Raw genomic sequence first — 26,679 nt, 5'->3', positions numbered from 1 at the left:
ATATATATATATGGAAAGATGGAGTGAAAAAGATTTTGTGTGATCGGGGCCTGAACATGCAGGAGGGTGAAAGGAGGGCAAGGAATAGAGTGAATTGGAGCGATGTGGTATACCGGGGTTGACGTGCTGTCAGTGGATTGAAGCAGGGCATGTGAAGCGTCTGGGGTAAACCATGGAAAGCTGTGTAGGTATGTATATTTGCGTGTGTGGACGTATGTATATACATGTGTATGGGGGGGGGGGTTGGGCCATTTCTTTCGTATGTTTCCTTGCGCTACCTCGCAAACGCGGGAGACAGCGACAAAGTATAATAAAAATAAAAATATATATATATATATATATATATATATATATTCCTGAGTCCACGGGAAAAATGAAACACGACAAGTCCCCATGTGCATGTTTACCAAATGGCGTCCTAGCTTCGTCTCTTCGATGTATATCAACTAACTTATATTTCTCTCTTGTGTCTCCCCTGATGATGTGATTATTACACGATAGTGCACTTGGGAACTTATCGTGTTTCATTTTCCCCGTGGACTCATAGGGATATCTTGATCACATGCAAAATTGTGATCCTTTCCAATATACATATATGAACATAAACAGCAGAAATAAAACAAAAACTAATTCTCATGCTTGTTGCCATTTCTTATGACAGGGAGGCAGCATTACTCACATCTACTCCGTAGCTATCATATATAATGGATCAAAATCACAGCCTCCTTCCATAATCAAACCCCACAGACCATTTTGCATAATACTACGTGTCATTCAATTTAATACATTTAAGAGAAACAAGCCATACTCCATGGTTATGTATTCCACAGAGGAATTATGGCTATCTCAAAACTGTGCGTTTTGAAATTTGAATCCCCTTCTTTCTTCAAGGCAGTGTCCTACAAGCATGAGAGATATTCTACAATTTCTCCACAAAAATCAGGGTTAGCACCTTCTGACCCTTTGTTTTTTCAGTGTGGAAACACTGGCTTTTCCCCATGTTATTCTCATAGTACCTAGGCTTGCCTCGAACCAATCAAAAGACTGTCAAAGAGATAACATTATGAAGCCACTTACTCTCAGCCACTCATCAGCTCAGGATTTGCAGAGGGAGGGAGGGAGGGAGGAAAGCTTTTCAAAATTTCAAAATTCTAATTTCTTTCCTCTGTGGTCCATCCTTGGGGAACAATAGCATACTGAAAAACTTTCAGTTGAGAAGACTAGACTCATAGTTGGAAAGCAGTTCGCTAGTGAATTTTTTTCATAAATGTTCACCATCTCCCACATGAGCAAGGTAGCATCAAGAACAGGTGACTGAGTCTTAGACGAAAAACTCCTCACTTGGCCCCCATCTCTGTTCCTTCTTTTGGAAAAGTAAAACTGGAGGGGAGGATTTCCAGCACCCCCCCCCCACACACACACACAATTCCCACCCATTTTAGTTGCCTTCTACAACACACAGGGAGTACATGGGAAGTATTCCTTCTCACCTATCCCCAGGATAATATCTATCTATCTATCTATCTATCTATCTATCTATATATATATATATATATATATATATATATATATATATATATATATATATATTTCTTTTTTTTTTTTTCTTTTTTTTTGCTTTGTCGCTGTCTCCCACGTTTGCAAGGTAGCGCAAGGAAACAGACGAAAACAAAAAATGGCCCAACCCACCCCCATACACATGTATATACATACGTCCACACACGCAAATATACATACCTACACAGCTTTCCATGGTTTACCCCAGACGCTTCACATGCCTTGATTCAATCCACTGACAGCACGTCAACCCCGGTATACCACATCGCTCCAATTCACTCTATTCCTTGCCCTCCTTTCACCCTCCTGCATGTTCAGGCCCTGATCACACAAAATCTTTTTCACTCCATCTTTCCACCTCCAATTTGGTCTCCCTCTTCTCCTCGTTCCCTCCACCTCCGACACATATATCCTCTTGGTCAATCTTTCCTCACTCATTCTCTCCATGTGACCAAACCATTTCAAAACACCCTCTTCTGCTCTCTCAACCACGCTCTTTTTATTTCCACACATCTCTCTTACCCTTACGTTACTTACTCGATCAAACCACCTCACACCACACATTGTCCTCAAACATCTCATTTCCAGCACATCCATCCTCCTGCGCACAACTCTATCCATAGTCCACACCTCGCAACCATACAACATTGTTGGAACCACTATTCCTTCAAACATATCCATATATATATATCTTTCTTTCAAACTATTCGCCATTTCCCGCGTTAGCGAGGTAGCGTTAAGAACAGAGGACTGGGCCTTGGAGGGAATATCCTCACCTGGCCCCCTTCTCTGTTCCTTGTTTTGGAAAATTAAAAAAAAAAAAGAGAGGGGAAGATTTCCAGCCCCCCGCTCCCTCCCCTTTTAGTCGCCTTCTACGACACGCAGGGAATACGTGGGAAGTATTCTTTCTCCCCTATCCCCAGGGATAATATATATATATATATATATATATATATATATTCCCATGAGTCCACGGGGAAAACGAAACACGAAAAGTTCCCAAGTGCACCCCCATGTAATAATCACATATATATATATATATATATATATATATATATATATATATATATATATATATATATTTATTTTTTTTTTTTTTTTCCATACTATTCGCCATTTCCCGCATTAACGAGGTAGCGTTAAGAACAGAGGACTGGGCCTTTGAGGGAATATCCTCACCTGGCCCCCTTCTCTGTTCTTTCTTTTGGAAAAAAAAAAAAAAAAAGAGAGGGGAGGATTTCCAGCCCCCCACTCCCTTCCCTTTTAGTCGCCTTCTACAACACGCAGGGAATACGTGGAAAGTATTCTTTCTCAGACAAACATTGTCTGATATTTTGTGCAAAGAAGTTCAGGAATTTGCCAGATTTTCTGCAGATTATCACCTCCTTGCACAAGCTATTTATTGTCAACTAGAACTGAAGAATTTAGTTAAAGAAAACTGTCACAAAGTCCCTAAACTCTTCATTTTGTACATACCATATATATATATATATATATATATATATACACATGGAGACATCACACACCCCTGCCGCAAACCTACATTCACTGAGAACCAATCATTTTCCTCTCTTCCTACACGTACACATGCCTTACATCCTCGATAAAAACTTTTCACTGCTTCTAACAACTTTCCTCCCACAGCATATATTCTTAATACCTTCCACAGAGCATCTCTATCAACTCTATCATATGCCTTCTCCAGATCCATAAATGCTACATACAAATCCATTTGCTTTTCTAAGTATTTCTCACACACATTCTTCAAAGCAAACACCTGATCCACACATCCTCTACCACTTCTGAAACCACACTGCTCTTCCCCAATCTGATGCTCTGTACATGCCTTCACCCTCTCAATCAATACCCTCCCATATAATTTACCAGGAATACTCAACAAACTTATACCTCTGTAATTTGAGCACTCACTCTTATCCCCTTTGCCTTTGTACAATGGCACTATGCACGCATTCTGCCAATCCTCAGGCACCTCACCATGAGTCATACATACATTAAATAACCTTACCAACCAGTCAACAATACATGTCTCCATGGTTGTTTAATTTGTTTATGGATGGGGTTGTTAGGGAGGTAAATGCAAGAGTTTTGGAAAGAGGGGCAAGTATGAAGTCTGTTGGGGATGAGAGAGCTTGGGAAGTGAGTCAGGTTGTTGTTCGCTGATGATACAGCGCTGGTGGCTGATTCATGTGAGAAACTGCAGAAGCTGGTGACTGAGTTTGGTAAAGTGTGTGGAAGAAGAAAGTTAAGAGTAAATGTGAATAAGAGCAAGGTTATTAGGTACAGTAGGGTTGAGGGTCAAGTCAATTGGGAGGTGAGTTTGAATGGAGAAAAACTGGAGGAAGTGAAGTGTTTTAGATATCTGGGAGTGGATCTGGCAGCGGATGGAACCATGGAAGCGGAAGTGGATCATAGGGTGGGGGAGGGGGCGAAAATTCTGGGGGCCTTGAAGAATGTGTGGAAGTCGAGAACATTATCTCGGAAAGCAAAAATGGGTATGTTTGAAGGAATAGTGGTTCCAACAATGTTGTATGGTTGCGAGGCGTGGGCTATGGATAGAGTTGTGCGCAGGAGGATGGATGTGCTGGAAATGAGATGTTTGAGGACAATGTGTGGTGTGAGGTGGTTTGATCGAGTGAGTAACGTAAGGGTAAGAGAGATGCGTGGAAATAAAAAGAGCGTGGTTGAGAGAGCAGAAGAGGGTGTTTTGAAGTGGTTTGGGCACATGGAGAGGATGAGTGAGGAAAGATTGACCAAGAGGATATATGTGTCGGAGGTGGAGGGAGCAAGAAGAAGAGGGAGACCAAATTGGAGGTGGAAAGATGGAGTGAAAAAGATTTTGTGTGATCGGGGCCTGAACATGCAGGAGGGTGAAAGGAGGGCAAGGAATAGAGTGAATTGGAGCGATGTGGTATACCGGGGTTGACGTGCTGTCAGTGGATTGAATCAAGGCATGTGAAGCGTCTGGGGTAAACCATGGAAAGCTGTGTAGGTATGTATATTTGCGTGTGTGGACGTGTGTATATACATGTGTATGGGGGGGGTTGGGCCATTTCTTTCGTCTGTTTCCTTGCGCTACCTCGCAAACGCGGGAGACAGCGACAAAGTATAAAAAAAAAAAAAAAATATATACAAACCCCACAGACCATTTTGCATAATACTACGTGTCATTCAATTTAATACATTTAAGAGAAACAAGCCATACTCCATGGTTATGTATTCCACAGAGGAATTATGGCTATCTCAAAACTGTGCGTTTTGAAATTTGAATCCCCTTCTTTCTTCAAGGCAGTGTCCTACAAGCATGAGAGATATTCTACAATTTCTCCACAAAAATCAGGGTTAGCACCTTCTGACCCTTTGTTTTTTCAGTGTGGAAACACTGGCTTTTCCCCATGTTATTCTCATAGTACCTAGGCTTGCCTCGAACCAATCAAAAGACTGTCAAAGAGATAACATTATGAAGCCACTTACTCTCAGCCACTCATCAGCTCAGGATTTGCAGAGGGAGGGAGGGAGGGAGGAAAGCTTTTCAAAATTTCAAAATTCTAATTTCTTTCCTCTGTGGTCCATCCTTGGGGAACAATAGCATACTGAAAAACTTTCAGTTGAGAAGACTAGACTCATAGTTGGAAAGCAGTTCGCTAGTGAATTTTTTTCATAAATGTTCACCATCTCCCACATGAGCAAGGTAGCATCAAGAACAGGTGACTGAGTCTTAGACGAAAAACTCCTCACTTGGCCCCCATCTCTGTTCCTTCTTTTGGAAAAGTAAAACTGGAGGGGAGGATTTCCAGCACCCCCCCCCACACACACACACAATTCCCACCCATTTTAGTTGCCTTCTACAACACACAGGGAGTACATGGGAAGTATTCCTTCTCACCTATCCCCAGGATAATATCTATCTATCTATCTATCTATCTATCTATCTATATATATATATATATATATATATATATATATATATATATATATATATATATATTTCTTTTTTTTTTTTTCTTTTTTTTTGCTTTGTCGCTGTCTCCCACGTTTGCAAGGTAGCGCAAGGAAACAGACGAAAACAAAAAATGGCCCAACCCACCCCCATACACATGTATATACATACGTCCACACACGCAAATATACATACCTACACAGCTTTCCATGGTTTACCCCAGACGCTTCACATGCCTTGATTCAATCCACTGACAGCACGTCAACCCCGGTATACCACATCGCTCCAATTCACTCTATTCCTTGCCCTCCTTTCACCCTCCTGCATGTTCAGGCCCTGATCACACAAAATCTTTTTCACTCCATCTTTCCACCTCCAATTTGGTCTCCCTCTTCTCCTCGTTCCCTCCACCTCCGACACATATATCCTCTTGGTCAATCTTTCCTCACTCATTCTCTCCATGTGACCAAACCATTTCAAAACACCCTCTTCTGCTCTCTCAACCACGCTCTTTTTATTTCCACACATCTCTCTTACCCTTACGTTACTTACTCGATCAAACCACCTCACACCACACATTGTCCTCAAACATCTCATTTCCAGCACATCCATCCTCCTGCGCACAACTCTATCCATAGTCCACACCTCGCAACCATACAACATTGTTGGAACCACTATTCCTTCAAACATATCCATATATATATATCTTTCTTTCAAACTATTCGCCATTTCCCGCGTTAGCGAGGTAGCGTTAAGAACAGAGGACTGGGCCTTGGAGGGAATATCCTCACCTGGCCCCCTTCTCTGTTCCTTGTTTTGGAAAATTAAAAAAAAAAAAAGAGAGGGGAAGATTTCCAGCCCCCCGCTCCCTCCCCTTTTAGTCGCCTTCTACGACACACAGGGAATACGTGGGAAGTATTCTTTCTCCCCTATCCCCAGGGATAATATATATATATATATATATATATATATATATTCCCATGAGTCCACGGGGAAAACGAAACACGAAAAGTTCCCAAGTGCACCCCCATGTAATAATCACATATATATATATATATATATATATATATATATATATATATATATATATATATATATTTTTTTTTTTTTTTTTTTTTCCATACTATTCGCCATTTCCCGCATTAACGAGGTAGCGTTAAGAACAGAGGACTGGGCCTTTGAGGGAATATCCTCACCTGGCCCCCTTCTCTGTTCTTTCTTTTGGAAAAAAAAAAAAAAAAAGAGAGGGGAGGATTTCCAGCCCCCCACTCCCTTCCCTTTTAGTCGCCTTCTACAACACACAGGGAATACGTGGAAAGTATTCTTTCTCAGACAAACATTGTCTGATATTTTGTGCAAAGAAGTTCAGGAATTTGCCAGATTTTCTGCAGATTATCACCTCCTTGCACAAGCTATTTATTGTCAACTAGAACTGAAGAATTTAGTTAAAGAAAACTGTCACAAAGTCCCTAAACTCTTCATTTTGTACATACCATATATATATATATATATATATATATATATATATATATATATATATATATATACACATGGAGACATCACACACCCCTGCCGCAAACCTACATTCACTGAGAACCAATCATTTTCCTCTCTTCCTACACGTACACATGCCTTACATCCTCGATAAAAACTTTTCACTGCTTCTAACAACTTTCCTCCCACAGCATATATTCTTAATACCTTCCACAGAGCATCTCTATCAACTCTATCATATGCCTTCTCCAGATCCATAAATGCTACATACAAATCCATTTGCTTTTCTAAGTATTTCTCACACACATTCTTCAAAGCAAACACCTGATCCACACATCCTCTACCACTTCTGAAACCACACTGCTCTTCCCCAATCTGATGCTCTGTACATGCCTTCACCCTCTCAATCAATACCCTCCCATATAATTTACCAGGAATACTCAACAAACTTATACCTCTGTAATTTGAGCACTCACTCTTATCCCCTTTGCCTTTGTACAATGGCACTATGCACGCATTCTGCCAATCCTCAGGCACCTCACCATGAGTCATACATACATTAAATAACCTTACCAACCAGTCAACAATACATGTCTCCATGGTTGTTTAATTTGTTTATGGATGGGGTTGTTAGGGAGGTAAATGCAAGAGTTTTGGAAAGAGGGGCAAGTATGAAGTCTGTTGGGGATGAGAGAGCTTGGGAAGTGAGTCGGTTGTTGTTCGCTGATGATACAGCGCTGGTGGCTGATTCATGTGAGAAACTGCAGAAGCTGGTGACTGAGTTTGGTAAAGTGTGTGGAAGAAGAAAGTTAAGAGTAAATGTGAATAAGAGCAAGGTTATTAGGTACAGTAGGGTTGAGGGTCAAGTCAATTGGGAGGTGAGTTTGAATGGAGAAAAACTGGAGGAAGTGAAGTGTTTTAGATATCTGGGAGTGGATCTGGCAGCGGATGGAACCATGGAAGCGGAAGTGGATCATAGGGTGGGGGAGGGGGCGAAAATTCTGGGGGCCTTGAAGAATGTGTGGAAGTCGAGAACATTATCTCGGAAAGCAAAAATGGGTATGTTTGAAGGAATAGTGGTTCCAACAATGTTGTATGGTTGCGAGGCGTGGGCTATGGATAGAGTTGTGCGCAGGAGGATGGATGTGCTGGAAATGAGATGTTTGAGGACAATGTGTGGTGTGAGGTGGTTTGATCGAGTGAGTAACGTAAGGGTAAGAGAGATGCGTGGAAATAAAAAGAGCGTGGTTGAGAGAGCAGAAGAGGGTGTTTTGAAGTGGTTTGGGCACATGGAGAGGATGAGTGAGGAAAGATTGACCAAGAGGATATATGTGTCGGAGGTGGAGGGAGCAAGAAGAAGAGGGAGACCAAATTGGAGGTGGAAAGATGGAGTGAAAAAGATTTTGTGTGATCGGGGCCTGAACATGCAGGAGGGTGAAAGGAGGGCAAGGAATAGAGTGAATTGGAGCGATGTGGTATACCGGGGTTGACGTGCTGTCAGTGGATTGAATCAAGGCATGTGAAGCGTCTGGGGTAAACCATGGAAAGCTGTGTAGGTATGTATATTTGCGTGTGTGGACGTGTGTATATACATGTGTATGGGGGGGGTTGGGCCATTTCTTTCGTCTGTTTCCTTGCGCTACCTCGCAAACGCGGGAGACAGCGACAAAGTATAAAAAAAAAAAAAAAAATATATACATACATACACATACACAGACATATACACATACATACTTGCTTGCCTTCATCTATTCCTGGTGCCATCCTGCCCCACAGGAAACAGCATTGCTACCTCATTTTATCATCCAGTGATAATGAAGAGCAGAGCTAACTGCGAACAGGCAAACCTAACGTAAGGAGACTCAACCCTGTGAATGCATCACAGTCATCAATGCTAACCACTATGCCATGGAGGCCCATGAAAACCATTCTCTCTTAGTACCTCTGCACACAAGCATTTTTCCAAGCTCACACATTTCATTATCCCATTCCCACCCATGTCATTTTCCCTTTCTACAGTCAGTATAGACATTTACACTTTCATCAAACAAAAAGTAATTAAACATCCTATCAGCGACCCCCTTCATCACATTCACATCTAAAGGTCACTCCCTTGTATGCCTATCAAATAGTACATAATCCAAAAATTATGTACAAATAATTCTCTCTCATCAAATCTACAAGCAAGTTATTGTGCAAGGAAGGTTTTGTTCTAACCAATTCTTATGTCTAGTAACAGGCACTGTAGTTCACTTGTGTTCAAGAGTTTTTCATACTTGTTTGCCAATTCCCATGTTAGCAAGGAAATGCTAGAAATAGACAAAGAAAAGCCCTCATTCACTTACACCCATTTTCTAGCTGTCAAGTGTAACTATTACCAATGAAAAAAAAATCTTATTCAAATGTTTTGTTACTTCAAATCACTACAAATGATATGGTCCATGTAACTGACCCTACAACTGGTCAGGCTGATGAGCCAGAAACAGATAAAACTGGACCCAAAGACCAGGGAAGCATCAACAAAATAATCATTATCTGAGTTAGACTGCTTTCATATTAAGTAACAAGATGTTAGCACTGCTGCCTAAAATCAGGAGATGGCACTGGCACATGTTCCTGGGGCATAACCAAATACAGCCATAAATTCATGGGAGAAATGGCAGTGAGGAGGCAGGATTCACTTTTCCAAATCAATTTGGCAAGGAAAATGAGATATGGCAATTAAAAAATCATTTGTTTAAAGTTTAAATTAAATAAAGTTAAACTAAGACTTTAACTTTGGTATATGCAATATGTAAAGATTTTAGCTTTGGTGTATGCAACATATACAGATTTAGAAAGGGTATATGATAACCATTAGAAAGGTCTGTGTGGCTTGGCTGTGAATAGGGGCGCCAGTTTTGGTTCAGTGTGCATGACAGATATACAGCAGTTGTGAGTAAATGAAGCCAACCTTTATCTGTTCCTAGTACTACTTACAAAATGTAAGATACAACAAACAAATATGTGATATTACAGGTCTGTCATGACGTTATAATAAACAGAAGTACAACTGAAAATACAAGGAGGAAAAACAAACCACAGAAGAAATGGAAATTAGCACTTGGAAGATTGATTGCAGCCAAAGATATTTCAAAAATGGAAGCCGGAGGAATAATTTGCAATAAAATGAAATGGAAACAAATTTTGCGTGGATATTGGGGAACAGAGACTGCAATCACACTTGACATAGCAACTGACCGTGTAGAACGAAAAAGAAATAGGCAGTTACAATTGTGTGGAAATCAGATTTTACCTAAACATATTAGATATGGGCTGAGGATGTACATGAGGGATTTGAAGGGTTGTATATGTACCTGATCCACCCTGGGAATTGGTACGAGTTATGTAAAAACATGATACAGCTAATTACTATCACTCAACTACGACTCAAAAGTTATACTGGGAATCAAAATGCCATAATTATAATAGGACCTTTCTTCCTCACTGATTTGTTTATGCCAGTTTCCATTTTATCATTCATTTACCAGGAGCATTTACCTCAACTCTACGACATCAGTACTTATTAATTACACTGCAACGAAATTAAAATAAAATGATTTATGGGATCAAAATTTGCTGATATGCTAGCAACACTGCACCTTCTTCAGCACCACAGGTGACTGTCGCACCACTTGGGACCAGTTGTCAGGGGTGAGGCGGCTTAGGGGAGAAGCAGCACATTGCACAAGGAAGTCTCGAGTGTAGCAGCGGCGAGCGGGAGCAGCAGGTACAGGGTCCAACACAACCTCGAGCGTGGGACAAATGGTACCAGGAGTGGAGGGCCCTGCATCATCCCCATCTGAGGAAGAGCCACGATAATGATCAACAAAGGTTACTCGACTGGCCCAACCATGAGAAGCATGTAAACCCATATATGGTTCAAATCAAATTTGATGTTTTCATGCGTTCTTTGAGTAAACAAAACACGATTCGCAAAGGGAGAATATATATGAACCTGGGTTTAACCATACTAATGACAAATATTCATTTGCTTTTAAGCAACCTTTGCTAAGAGTTAATACTTTTCCTTAACAAAATGACTCTTTGATATGAGCTAACTTCACTGAAAAAAAGTAAATCTAAAAATTAAGATGTAAACTTCAACAGAGTGACCAATGAATGTATCAAATTTTGGTTGAATCTTAACTGAATTTCATAATTTCAATTGTGAGTTCTTACTAAGTGTATATCTAAGATGTACCATTCAGTCAAATTAAAAATGTGTTATATAGTACTGAAAGATTCTAGTAAATCTATTCAAGACATTACGTATGACTTTCAACTTTACTAACCCTGTATCTGTCCAAAGCAGGCTTAACAGTGTCTCAGAGTTGGCCTTTCATTTTACAATAGAAAACTGCCAATCATGCAGATTTACTGGTTCTAATACTGTTAACGATACTACATAACCCTTCATTTCAAATGGGACTTAGTTTCTGGGTTCCCTTCTCATGTCCCTCCACTCCAGGTTATCTTAATACCACATTGAATGAGGAAAGCTACACACTGATCAATTCAGCAAAACAAATGGGTTAGTTACAAAAGTCAAATTAAATAAAAAACTATGTTTAGTGGAACAGATAGGTTAATCAAAGGAACCAGAAACTGGAGTTCTAATTTAAGAATAAAATAATCATTACCTAAAATATACTTAACTGATATACAGAATGTTTAAAATGCATTGAACAGATGTTCCCTGTTTAATCAAAAGGAAATTATGTTCACATTACCAAGAATTAATCTAAAAATTCTGTAAACTGGTAAATAATCTAATGATATATCAAACATCCAATACATTTCAAACAAACTGTATTTGAACATTACTCTATTTGTAAGATGTACAGTAAGTTTTACATTAACTTCTGCTTGGAATGAATTATAAAATGGGTTTTGATTAGCAACAAATATATACTTTTCTGTACAGATAAAAAGAAGACTTTTGTCTAAGCTGGATACAACATAAACCAGCAAATCTATCTCTCATGTACTGTAAAGTATCGATATATGTATAGGTATGTATAAGTGCGTGTATGGACATGTATGTATATACATGTGTATGTGGGTGGGTTGGGCCAGTCTTTCATCTGTTTCCTTGCGCTACCTCGCGAACGCAGGAGACAGCAACAAAGAAATGGCCCAACCCACCCCCATACACATGTATATACATACGTCCACACACGCAAATATACATACCTACACAGCTTTCCATGGTTTACCCCAGACGCTTCACATGCCCTGATTCAATCCACTGACAGCATGTCAACCCTGGTATACCACATCGATCCAATTCACTCTATTCCTTGCCCTCCTTTCACCCTCCTGCATGTTCAGGCCCCGATCACACAAAATCTTTTTCACTCCATCTTTCCACCTCCAATTTAGTCTCCCACTTCTCCTCGTTCCCTCCACCTCCGACACATATATCCTCTTGGTCAATCTTTCCTCACTCATTCTCTCCATGTGCCCAAACCATTTCAAAACACCCTCTTCTGCTCTCTCAACCACGCTCTTTTTATTTCCACACATCTCTCTTACCCTTACGTTACTTACTCAATCAAACCACCTCACACCACACATTGTCCTCAAACATCTCATTTCCAGCACATCCATCCTCCTGCACACAACTCTACCCATAGCCCACGCCTCGCAACCATACAACATTGTTGGAACCACTATTCCTTCAAACATACCCATTTTTGCTTTCCGAGATAATGTTCTCGACTTCCACACATTCTTCAAGGCTCCCAGAATTTTCGCCCCCTCCCCCACCCTATGATCCACTTCCGCTTCCATGGTTCCATCCGCTGCCAGATCCACTCCCAGATATCTAAAACACTTTACTCCCTCCAGTTTTTCTCCATTCAAACTTACCTCCCAATTGACTTGACCCTCAACCCTACTGTACCTAATAACCTTGCTCTTATTCACATTTACTCTTAACTTTCTTCTTTCACACACTTTACCAAACTCAGTCACCAGCTTCTGCAGTTTCTCACATGAATCAGCCACCAGCACTGTATCATCAGCGAACAACAACTGACTCACTTCCCAAGCCCTCTCATCCCCAACAGACTTCATACTTGCCCCTCTTTCCAAAACTCTTGCATTCACCTCCCTAACAACCCCATCCATAAACAAATTAAACAACCATGGAGACATCACACAACCCTGCCGCAAACCTGCATTCACTGAGAACCAATCACTTTCCTCTCTTCCTACACGTACACATGCCTTACATCCTTGATAAAAACTTTTCACTGCTTCTAACAACTTGTCTTCCACACCATATATTCTTAATACCTTCCACAGAGCATCTCTATCAACTCTATCATATGCCTTCTCCAGATCCATAAATGCTACATACAAATCCATCTGCTTTTCTAAGTATTTCTCACATACATTCTTTACAGCAAACACCTGATCCACACATCCTCTACCACTTCTGAAACCACACTGCTCTTCCCCAATCTGATGCTTTGTACATGCCTTCACCCTCTCAATCAATACCCTCCCATATAATTTACCAGGAATACTCAACAAATATGTATATTTGCGTGTGTGGACGTATGTATATACATGTGTGTGGGGGGGGTTGGGCCATTTCTTTCGTCTGTTTCCTTGCGCTACCTCGCAAATGCGGGAGACAGCGACAAAGTATAATAAATAAATAAATAAATAATAATAATAATAATAATAATAATAATATTATACAGGGTGTCTCAAAAGTCGATTCAAAAATGATTTGTATTTGAATTTAAGACTTTTTAGGCACCCAATAATAATTCATTACTATTGATGTAATCATTACCATTGTAACTGATGTAATCATTATCACTGTAATTGATGTAATCATTATCATTGTAATCAATGTTAATAGCAAGGCATCAAAAGAGGACACTAATGCCTACATTAAGTCTGTATATATCTAGATAACCAAGCTTATGCCAAGGACATACCGATTTACCAACTAATCCTAAATGAAAGGACAAACAGCTGGAATGACTGTGTTACCTGCCAGATCCAAAAACAAATAATGTACTTATTAGATTTATATCTCAAGATGCTTACCACTTCACAATATACATTATACATCTAATCACTGCAGCTTCCAATGCTACTAAAACCCACACAACAATGGTTGTTTTCAAACAGTGTAAACAACAAACTACCACCCACCATATAAAGAGCAGCACATCATGCTCTGTTATAAAATAATGGATAGTTTGTGGATAGGAGGCTGTGGTTTCTGTTCATTACACATGAGAGCTTGAGAATGGATGGAAGGCACTTAAGCATTTTCTTCTTCTATTCCTGGCACTACCTTGCTAAGGTGGAAAATGGTAAACAAGAACAAAAAGAAATTTAAAGAAAATTAACAGAAAAATTACTGTATCGAAACAGTGATGAGGGCTTTTGGTGCTCATGGAATGGGATGCGGTGAACTAAAGGTTACTGGGAAGAAGAGAGAGGGGCACTAGGATTTCCTAAGCCACCCCTTAAATTACCTGACTACTGTCATATTACAGGTAATGTAGCCTACATCTAATAGACTTACTGAAACATGAGATAATGAGAGCTTGAAGTATTGGTAGAATGGAATGGGGATTACTAAGAGGAAAAGAGAGGGTGATAGGTTTGCCTACGTCACCCCCTTAAATAATTAGGGGCTCCTGGGAGGGAAATGCAGAGTCCTTGCCTTTTTTATGTCACCCCATAAATGATCAGAGCTATCGAGAGGGACAGGGAGGATGATTGGCTTGTTTACATCAACCCCTGAATCATCTGATCCAGCAACTGTTTAAATTGGAGGACATCTAGACATATTGAAATGTCTAATGTACACTCACAATGAATGCAACAAATAAGAGGATAGCAGTAAGCACATACAAATGTATTTTGCTTAGTGGTGGGATACAAATTGAATAGAATCTTGCAGGAACATAATCAAAATGTACATAAGTATATAAATAACCCATAGTATGTTGTTATGCTTTATTAAAGAATGGAGTGAAAAAGATTTTGTGTGATCGGGGCCTGAACATGCAGGAGGGTGAAAGGAGGGCAAGGAATAGAGTGAATTGGAGCGATGTGGTATACTGGGGTTGACGTGCTGTCAGTGGATTGAATCAAGGCATGTGAAGCGTCTGGGGTAAACCATGGAAAGCTGTGTAGGTATGTATATTTGCGTGTGTGTGGACGTATGTATATACATGTGTATGGGGTGGGTTGGGCCATTTCTTTCGTCTGTTTCCTTGCGCTACCTCGCAAACGCGGGAGACAGCGGCAAAAAAAAAAAAAAAAAAAAAAAAAAATCTTTATGCATCAAAAATTGACAAAAAATTTAGATCTTTTCCAATCAGTTGCAAGTCAGAGCATAGTGTCATTCATCAATACAAAGTACTGCATTCTCATTCTAAAGTGTCAGAGGTCCAAAATGTCACAAGCTGATGTGTAACTCAAAGCTAAGGTGTAAGTGTGTGAACAGTGAGAGGGGAAAAAAATCATCAAAAGGAAAAATAAAAGTTATCTCATTCCATATCTTTGATAATATGGGTTACTTATGCCAACTGTTCTACCTGTCTACTTCATTATGCACTTGTACATCTTTACCAGATTTTCTAAATTCTTAAATATGTTTAAACTAAACTTTACTGAACATGCACTATGCTTCTATCACATATCTATAAGAAATACAAAACTGCAGGAGATTTCCATCATGATTAAGAAAACATATACAATATGGTAGAATATATGAAGAAACTACTGTCAATTCACCACAAAATACAGTATTGACTATAAGATTCATATCAGATTCTGATAGTACGTGCACTCAGGAAGAAATCATCATTAATACCACATAAACGTTCAGTAACTAAGTAAATCTCTTGCTTTCAAATTCAACAACAAAATATAAAAAATCTACAAGATTCAAAAGTAACTTACTGGTGCGATCCTCACTTGTCTTCTGGAACAAAGCTCTTCGATTTTTGGAGCTCAGATCTCCTGGCTGGCTGCTATTTTCGGCATTTTCTATGGCTTCCCTATTGAATGTACAATTTATAAGGTTGAGCGGTGATTATTGGTAATTACATACACACAGGTAACTACCATTACACAACCAAGCAATGATATTCATGTATGGCACGCCCATTTATATTAAGCAAGTACACAGTTTATGTATGATGTCATTCATATGAAGATAATGAGTGAGAAGAGACTGAGTAAGAGGGTATACATGCTAGAAGTGGAAGAAAGAAGGATGGATGAAGACTGAAGATAAGGTGGAACGGCTGAGTGAAAAATGCTTTAAGTTATTGGGGCCTGAATATGCAAAAGGGTGTAAGGTATGCATGGGAAAGTGTACTGGTGCTACAGGGTGATATGCTGTCAATTGGCTGAACCAAAGTACATGAAGCAGACAAAAGAAAACCAAATAAAGGTCTGTGGGACTTGGCTATTGATAGGGGACTATGGTTTCAGTGCAAAATACATAAGCAAATGTGAGCAAATGAAACCATTCTAAGTTTGTATCTGGCCTTCACCAGCATTACTAAAAGGGTATGCATATTAAAAGTCAAGGGGCCTAAACATGCAGGAAGAAGTGAGGTGTACAAGGGATAATGTGAACTGGAGTAATGTAGTATACAGGGGAAAACCTGCTGACACTGGGTATGTGAAGCAGCTAAGGAAAACCATGGAGAGGTCTGTGGGACGTGGTTGTGGATAGGGTGCTCTTAATTTTGGTGCATTATACATGACAACTAAGACATGGATGTGTGCAAATATGGCCAATTATTTGACTGCTTATGGCACTACCTTCCAAAGGCAGAAAATTGGTGAGCATGAATATATGAAGCATCTGGGTCAAACCATGGAAAGGTCTGTGGGGCCTCGATGTGGATACAAAGCTGTGGTTTCAGAGCATTACACATGACAGATAGAGACCAAGTGTGAATGAATGTGGCCTTTTTTTTCTGTTTGCCTGGTGCTAACTTGCTTGAGGGGGCTTGCAATGCTGCTTCCTGTGGGGTGGAGTAGCAACAGGAATGGATGAAGGCATGCAAGTTTGAATCTGTACATGTGTATATATGTTTGTGTACATTTATGTACATGTTATGTACATGTATGTATATAAGCCTATATGGGTGTTTATGTGTATATAAATATATATATATATATATATATATATATATATATATATATATATATATATATATATATATTATTAGGTACAGTAGGGTTGAGGGTCAAGTCAATTGGGAGGTGAGTTTGAATGGAGAAAAACTGGAGGAAGTGAAGTGTTTTAGATATCTGGGAGTGGATCTGTCAGCGGATGGAACCATGGAAGCGGAAGTGGATCATAGGGTGGGGGAGGGGGCGAAAATTTTGGGAGCCTTGAAAAATGTGTGGAAGTCGAGAACATTATCCCGGAAAGCAAAAATGGGTATGTTTGAAGGAATAGTGGTTCCAACAATGTTGTATGGTTGCGAGGCGTGGGCTATGGATAGAGTTGTGCGCAGGAGGATGGATGTGCTGGAAATGAGATGTTTGAGGACAATGTGTGGTGTGAGGTGGTTTGATCGAGTAAGTAACGTAAGGGTAAGAGAGATGTGTGGAAATAAAAAGAGCGTGGTTGAGAGAGCAGAAGAGGGTGTTTTGAAATGGTTTGGGCACATGGAGAGAATGAGTGAGGAAAGATTGACCAAGAGGATATATGTGTCGGAGGTGGAGGGAACGAGGAGAAGAGGGAGACCAAATTGGAGGTGGAAAGATGGAGTGAAAAGGATTTTGTGTGATCGGGGCCTGAACATGCAGGAGGGTGAAAGGAGGGCAAGGAATAGAGTGAATTGGAGCGATGTGGTATACAGGGGTTGACGTGCTGTCAGTGGATTGAATCAAGGCATGTGAAGCGTCCGGGGTAAACCATGGAAAGCTGTGTAGGTATGTATATTTGCGTGTGTGGACGTGTGTATGTACATGTGTATGGGGGGGTTGGGCCATTTCTTTCGTCTGTTTCCTTGCGCTACCTCGCAAACGCGGGAGACAGCGACGATGTATAAAAATAAAAAAAAAAATATATATATATATATATATATATATATATATATATATATATATATATATATATTGGAAAGGATCACAATTTTGCACGTGATCAAGATATTCCTGCAAGTCTACGGGGAAAATGAAACACGATAAGTTCCCAAGTGCACTTTCGTGTAATAATCACATCATCAGGGGAGGCACAAGAGAGAAATATTACAGTCAGTTGATATACATCAAAGAGACGAAGCTAGGACACCAATTGGTAAACATGCGATTGGACAATCGCATGTTTACCAAATGGTGTGCTAAAATGATTTGGACAAAAGAGGATTAGCAAAGAAAGGCAAATAGGATCTATATGTCAGGAGTGGATACAGGATGTTTGTGGGGAAAAGACCACAGAGAAGGCGGCAGGACAGAGTAAAGGGGGCTTTGGGATACTGGAGCCTGAACATTTAGGAAATGAGAAGCATGCATGGGATAGCATGAACTGGAAGGGGCTGAACCATGACAAATGAAACAGTCATGATAAACCACAGAACAGTCTGTAGGCTTGGCTATTGTAGGAAGGTTCTGGTTAAGCACATTATACTTGGCAGCTAGGAAGAGGATATGCAAATATGGCCATTATTTGTCTGTTCCTGACATTACTTCACTGTGATTAGACAAGAAACAGGGTATCAAAAAACAAAATACTGCAAAAAAAGGAGATAGCACTTCTTACTTTGATGAAGAAGGGAAGAGAGGCTGACGCACAACTGTAACAACACCTTTGAAACTCTCAGTCATTGGGTCTATATCCATGGTTGGTGTCTGAACAGTTGGAGATGGCTGTCGTCCCTGAGTGTTTGTTGTAGTTGGTGAGGTCACTGGCTCTACTGGTTCACTGAGTTGGAAATATAAGTATGCAAATCAGCCTTATGACAACAAACATCAGAGTATTAACTTCATGAGAAAACAGTGGGGGGGAAAAAAAGGTGCTAAGAAACTGGAAAAAATGGCCTTATTTGCTCACATCCATTCTTGAGCTGTCATGCTTTATATACGACAGATCTAGAATGGATGTGAGCAAATGAAGCCATTTCTTCATCTGCTTCTAATGCTACATCACTAATATGGGAAATGGCAAACATGTATAAATATTTTTTTTTAATACTTGATCGCCATTTCCTGTATTAGCAAGGTTTAAGGGATTGCTGTTCAAAGGGTAAAGAAGACAGTCACTACATCACTTTGACATTGAATATCTCCTAGTACCTTAGTTATTTCTAAGCTTTATATCTAATAAACTTTGTCCATAAGAATACTAATATTTCATGTAATCTCTACTTTTCTATAAGGCAGCACCTCCTAGGTGAGAAAGATATGTAATCTGGGGCATTCACATAGCAATATAGCAGTCTGTTTACCACAATGAATAACACTATGACAAAACTAAACTAATGCAGGAGCAAACCTATATCTCAAGAAGATTAAATCATCATCATCCTTGTAATACAAAGATAATTGCTCAAAATTGCACTTCTTTTTTTTCTGTATCATCCAGTTTATTTGGATAAAGCACTGACCTGCTTGCATCTGTGCCCAGGAGTAAAGCAATGTTGTTTAGGTTCCTTTCACCATTGAAGAACTCATCTAGCACCAGTTTTGCAGTCTGGAAATAAAATTGTTTTTACAAGAAAAGACTGGTCAGGATTATTTCCTGCAAAATATTCTACTTTATTATAAAGGAAAGCCAAACATAATACAGATATATTCCACTCTAGTTTGCTACTGATGCTGTCCTGATAGCCAATGACATTGTTAACCCTTTCACTGCAATGCAATTATCCTCCCTGCAGACATCTCAATGAAAAACTGCAAAATTAATTACTTCTTATTTTGTCAGTGGCTTTGAATAAGGTACCTATTCCAAAAACTAACAAATATATAACTAAATGCTATGACACCTCCTTTCCTCAAACAATTATGCTGTGTTATTCTCTTCCCCCTTTCATCTTTCCTTCTTCCTGAAACCTTACTACTTTTAAGGATCAGGTCCACAAACACCTGCAGAGCCCTGAGAAATATTCACATTCATTTTCTCTTGCTCCTTTTCCTTGCACATGAGACAACCTTGACTGAGACATGTTCTGCAACATGCCATTAATCATCATAAAAAACAGAAAGAAATACTGCATACTATATGGTAAGATATTATTCACATCTGTGAATACCATCCATCCCTTCATCATTCAAAACATGTCTCAGGACTTTTCAAGCTTAAGATGAAACTTCCACACCTAAACACCAAACACTTATTCCTCAATTGCCCTACACTTACATGCTGTGGGAACAATACGAAAGAGGCTCTGGGATTGCAAGATTCAAAACGCAAAAACACTACTCATGAAATTCTTCCACCTCATGTGTCACTTCCTTTATCAAAGTGTAGTGCAACCTTCCAGCAAACCTTGAACCCTCTGAAAGTTATTAAAAAAATGAATCTAATACTTACCACTACATATAATAATGCTGCAATATTAAAGGTATGTTGAGACTGTTTTGTTTTCAAAAGCATGCCTTGATTACTTAGCATTCATCCTTCTTCATCCTGATGGATACAATAAATGCCTTGTTTCCAGAGACTAAGCCTTAAAGTATGAACCCACTAATACTGGAGAAGAAAATATAGTAATGCAATATGTCTAGGCTAATATGCATACAGATGACTAACCCTGACAAGATGCAAGTTATTTCCAGTGATTCTAAGAGCATCACTTCCATGGGTGACAGTGTATCGGTATTCCCCCAGTGGTTCATCTCCAATGGACTGACTGTGGACAAGGGTGTTCCTCTTCGAGCCTGAGACAGCAGAGACAAAAAATTGTAATAAAAACCTATTCAATGGAGAAAATAAAATTAACATATTTTCAGAGTTAATGGTAATATTCTTCAAGAAGTTTCACATAATATATCACTTTCTTTTGAGGTAAATTTAGTAAATGATTACAGCAACATAAATAAACCAATTTCTACAGTCCATATTCATGCTTAGTGGTGATTTGTTCTTAGCATACAACAAAAAGGTAGTCAATATAATGTACATGAATAAATGCTTTTTAAAGAGTTGTCACTTCTAAATTATAAAAAAGGCTAATTAATGAGAATTTAAGAACAATCATAAAGTTCATTTTAATTACACAAAGACATGTTTGTGATAGGTAAATGAACTAAAAAGTAATACTGAAGTAAAAGAATTTATGAACCTGGATAAAAATTCACCCTTGGAGAAAACAACCTCACTATACAAACTCTATAACTCTATAAGAGAGAGAAGGAAACCATTAACACAGTGGTTACCTTCTTCATTATAATGAACCAACAAATACACATTAATCACATGCAATGTTGACTTTAATTCACTAAGCCCAACACTCACTGGCTTAGATATGATTAACTTTATCCACCTAGAGAAATGAGATTATCCAATAGCAGGCATCTAAACAGCCATTCAGTCATTCATGTCTATCATACACAATAAACTGGGAGCAAGGTGGGTGTGTTTGCAAATACATATCTCTACAACTTATACATTCTTCAAGGGTAATTACACTTCTTATACTTGAAAGCCATTTATAGATCTAAAGAAGGCACGTGACAGTGTTGACAGAAATACCTCATGGAAAGAGCTATGGATATATGGAATAAATGGTATGTTGCTTTAGGGCAACTTAGGTAGTAGTTGGTAGGCAGCCAATGACCAGGGAGGTATGTTACCAGTACTACCAGCCTGGTATCAGGAGGTTTAGTGATAGTTGCGTAGTGAGCCAGTGCTTCAGTGGTTAAATTGCACTCTTCTGATTCAGGTAGCTACCTTTTCTTTCTGCCTCACTCACACATGGGCTACTGGCTTTCTGTCCAAAAATATACAATCTTTCCTTGTTACACATAGCACTTGACAACACTTAACTCACGCAGCTCATTCTTTGTAACTATAGATTTTCCTGCGCTGAGCACTATGCACTAGCCCTGCATCTTGGTAAAATGGTAGGAGCAGTAGATAGCAGTAGCAGGTAGGAACATTTAGACAGGAGCATTAGGGAGAAACATTAGGTAAAGAAGTAGGCATGAGCACTGGGTAGACACATTAGGTAGTAGTAGTCGGTAGGAACATTATGTAGGAGCCTCTGCAAACACTGCACTAGAGATACCCTCTGCCAGTGGCCTGTTAAGGGTGAGGCACTAAAGGCTAAGAAGTGGCACTGGAGTCCACTTGTTATGGAGACTCTATTGTCATGGCCACCCTCTTGAGGGCGTTCCAGTTGGAACATGCATCAGAGATATAGATAAAATAGCTTTAGGGTAGCAGTGTGCATGAATAATACCCATCCACGTTTTCTGAAACAAGTCAAAAAATAAAATGGGCTTGAGTGAAACTGCACTTACTGGTCCCATGTACAGCAAGGACGGGGTATTTATTAGTGTATGCATGAAAAATCAATACACTATATAAGCTTCAAGAAAAGGGGAACTCTGGCACTGGCTGGGAGTGATTCTCACCCCCTTCAGTATGGAAACCTATCCTTGTTTCTATCATGTTCATTTATACCAACCTATTCTAGGAAAATACCTTTAACTATAAATGAGGGATATCTATATTGTTACAATCCAAGCTCCATCTCAGCATCAGCATCACTGGTTTTCCCAGTGATCTTTTTTATTTCAGAATACTCAAATTCTGTTTGGTGCTGAGATGTCTCCAAATTCATCTATAATCATTTTATCATTTCAGTTATTTAAAGAACTCTAATGGCATTCTCATCATACTGATTAAAAGAGATAAAAGGAAGAAAATGAAGTCTCTGGTATGCAAGCTTGCTTCCAGAACCAAATAAGGAGCAAGAGGGTAATTTCTAACTCAAGGGCTGAGTAACTACTTAACTGTGAGGGTGAATTGTCCATTATAAATTCTTTTGCTACAGACTACATGAGGGTCATAGAACTTGTGACAGTTTTGTATATTACCCTTAAGGGATATTCTCAACATGATATGGCAATCTCAATTGTATATGGGTACGAAAAACAATGAAGTATTCTATTCTACACCTTAAATCATACAGCACAGAATATCTTTTTCTAACTACAACTGTACACTTTCTAAAAGGTCAATACCTATATGAAAACACACAAGTCCACAAACATGTAGGCAAAGTAATGAAATAAAATAGGCTTTTCAATAAAGTGTTTCTAAATGAATTAATATGCATCTACTGCCATTCATATTTAAGAGTCAAAATACTTCCTACAACTTAGCAGATGGGATGTAAAAATCATGATACTGTACACTCAATTAAGCCAACAACTTACTGAACGCCATCTCATCAAGAGACAGCTGCTTCCGAAGCACTGAACGAAATACAGATCATATCAGACAACCCTCTGCATATGTTCAACATTATATATTATGCCCTAAATTCAACAGCTTTACAAAAAATAGCAAAAAGGCTGTACCAAAACTATCTTCTGCACTTATTACAAAAAATCAATACAAAGGAGAAAAAATCAATGATGATGGTTTAATCAAATATACATACATTCATATCTAACAGAACACCTAGCTGGATGTCCATAGTGTCAACATGAGACCATTTACAAAGGCCCAGGTTGTTCCAAAATTGTAAAAGAAATTAAGATTAATACTCAACGAACACTAAGAAAGTAATCAAAAGTGGTATGATTTCATTGTAAATCTTTTCAAATATAAAAAAAAAAGAATGATTTCGTGAAATCTTTAAAGTGCTAGAACTTAATGCTTATCCAGCACATTTATGCATAAAAATTATATCTACAAACCAAAATTCACTTATACAAAATTATATACCTTGGTTTATATACATACATATAAATTTACCTTGAAGTGTTTCATCTGAGGTGTGGGAAGATATGGAAGAAGAAGATCCACCCAAGGTGGTAAAGATAGAACCTCGCTCATCACCACGAACAGGAGATGCATTACGCCTGATAGTTTCTTCTATGAGATGTTTGGCTTGGCTGATAAAAAGAAAATATTTACATCTGTCACCAACAACTGTCAATATATCATGAAAAGAAATTCTAGGTATGGTATGCCTGGGGCTTATCTATCAATCAATTCCATACAGAGAAATGAAATATTTTACATAGCTACATGAATGCATAAGATACATAAATGATAGTGGAATTTAATTAACTTTACTTAATCAAACAGGAATTTACCATATGCATACATATGATTTTTACTAGTTAGTTACAAATTCCATGTGAGAACTGGGTTAGGTGGGCCCCTTTCAGGCAAGGAAGTCCTCAATGTTACTAGAAATTCTTTCCTCCTCTATCATCAAGTTTCTAGATGTGGGAACTAAAGGAGCTTAGAGAGGATTATTCCTTGAAATATCAGTTGTGTGTTTTTGAAGCTACCTCACTAAGAAATGGCAAACACTTTTAATCCACAACAGAGTTTTATTGTGCTACAGGAATTCTCTAAGACATTAAAGAAGGCAAATAGCAAAAGTGCAGTAAGAAGCAAGGCATGAGCTTCTTTTAGGTGGTAAAGTTCTAATAATAGAAAGAGAATATTTGGATTCACTTGGATACAGAAAGTCAGAGAAACAATTTCTTAAAATAGGTCAAGGAAAATTTCCTATATCAATAAGTCATTGAGAACACTTACATATAATCTCAGAGGGTAATACACCATCAACAGAAACTCTCATCTTTAAATGGAAATAGGAAAAGTGATACCCTATGTAGTGCTTGAATCTGACAATGTGGTACGTGAGAACACAAAGAGACCAAAGATAACCAGACTTAAAAAGTAGATAAAGTTGTAGTGACATTAAAGGACTAAACAATTTTGGGAGGAAAATTATCATTGTAATTATCCAATATAAATAAAGGACTCCTTTTATGGGGATCCTACAGCTCTGATGCTATGCTTCAGTCAAAAGCAGGGAAAGGATGGACTCCTTTAGAGTGAGAAGTTTACTGATGAAAATGCATTCCCTTTATCTATTGACAACTATGCAACCTCCTCGAGGGTTTCTCCTCATTTACAGTGTAACCACAAGAATGCAGAGTTAAGGAATACCTAAACTAAAATACAAAATTCCATGGCCAGAATACAGAACAATGTTTGAGGTTCTGTGAAATTAATAATGAGGGTGTCTGTACACAAGTACCAATGGTAGAGAACAGAGAAGAATCAAAAAAGGGATTTTCTCAGGTATTTAATTTCTAACATATTCATTCTCCTCCTTTTCATATTCAAAGCCTAATATTTACACTTCTACATTACTGTCAGGCTTAATGTATCTTGAGACATATCTATCTTTTTCCCTAACAGGCAATAGCATCTTGTGCAAGCTTCTTAATAAAACGAAGGCCTTAGCCTTATCTTCCACCCTATGATTCACTTCAGCCACTATGGTTCCACCCACTGCTACACCCACTTCAAGTTACTGAAATCACTCCACTTCATCCATGTCTTCCTCATTCAAACTCACACTTAAACCATCTTGTCTCATTTCGCCATGGTATACCTCATTACCTTACTTTAGTTCAAATTTACTATTAACTTTCACCTTCCACAAACTTTCCCAACTCTGACACCAGCTTCTGGAATTTCACTCCAGAGTCTGTCACCAGACCCATCCACAAAATAGAAAATGGTTTATCCCTAACTACCATCAACCTCAGCATAGAAAAAACCCATTCCCTAACTTTACGATACATGCATTCACCTCCCTCACCACCCTGTCCATAAACAAATTAAAAAACCAAAGCAACATTACACATCCTTCACGCAGACTCACCTTCACTAGAAACCATTCACTTCCCTATCTTGTTACACATGTAACTTACTCTCCTGATAAAAAATAAAAAATCATCACTGCATTAACAACTTTTTATCTATTAGTGGCATCTTTCAATAAGCATATGTGTCAACCCAAATATATACCTTCTCTTGACCCATAAATGCCTTATATAACAGAGCTTTCAAAGCACCTCTTTTACATTTCAATGAAAAGTATAAAGACAGGCAATCTAGCAGTTAGAAATAATTCATCCCTATATTTTTTTCTCAACTATAACAAAAAGCTTACTTGATATTTTCCTCTGCTGGGCCAGTTATCTGTACAAGCCGTTCACGTGCACCAGGAGCCACTGTTAAAATATAATAAGCTTAAATAACGCAAAGATTTGTGCAACATTAATCAAAATCAAATCACCAAACAGTGCAGCTATTCATCTCAAATAACACAATACTACTCAAGGTCATTCACCTATAATGGAATTTACCACTTTGCATAGAGTAGCAAAGACTATTCCCCAAACAATATTACACAGACAATACCACAAGTTTTGCTATTCTTTTAGCTCTTTCATTGAGAATACCTATGACAGTCACCATTTGAAGCCTCCTTAACGAAATATTCATTACTTTTACATCTTATATACAATATATTTTTCATTGTTGTTTGCAATGAAAGTGGCTTCTTTCATGGATATTATCAAATTCCCATAAAACTCATTCTTACTTATACCTGCCTCCATCTCTGGTA

The 26,679-nt window shown here is 38.7% G+C and overlaps 1 protein-coding gene across 10 annotated transcripts in view; it reads right to left on the bottom strand.

The window, feature by feature from the left end:
• The window catches only part of mxt (Eukaryotic translation initiation factor mextil), a 109,781-nt gene that overhangs the window by 24,561 nt on the left and 58,541 nt on the right, over positions 1-26,679 (bottom strand). For 5 of the 10 annotated variants that reach the window (XM_071679597.1, XM_071679601.1, XM_071679602.1 and 2 more), the window contains 8 exons: positions 26,221-26,281; positions 23,991-24,130; positions 23,447-23,485; positions 20,814-20,941; positions 19,666-19,751; positions 18,822-18,983; positions 15,995-16,092; positions 10,651-10,850 (listed from right to left, as the gene is read on the bottom strand). In XM_071679597.1, coding sequence (XP_071535698.1) covers positions 10,651-10,850; positions 15,995-16,092; positions 18,822-18,983; positions 19,666-19,751; positions 20,814-20,941; positions 23,447-23,485; positions 23,991-24,130; positions 26,221-26,281 — 914 coding nt within the window. Of the gene's footprint in view, positions 1-10,650; positions 10,851-15,994; positions 16,093-18,821; positions 18,984-19,665; positions 19,752-20,813; positions 20,942-23,446; positions 23,486-23,978; positions 24,131-26,220; positions 26,282-26,679 lie in introns of all 10 variants that reach the window. The other 5 variants (XM_071679600.1, XM_071679605.1, XM_071679606.1 and 2 more) reach the window with 3 other exon arrangements.

This window comes from Panulirus ornatus, chromosome 30, assembly GCF_036320965.1.
Source record: "Panulirus ornatus isolate Po-2019 chromosome 30, ASM3632096v1, whole genome shotgun sequence".
NCBI lineage: Eukaryota > Metazoa > Arthropoda > Malacostraca > Decapoda > Palinuridae > Panulirus > Panulirus ornatus.
This window is presented reverse-complemented; position numbering and strand designations above follow the sequence as displayed.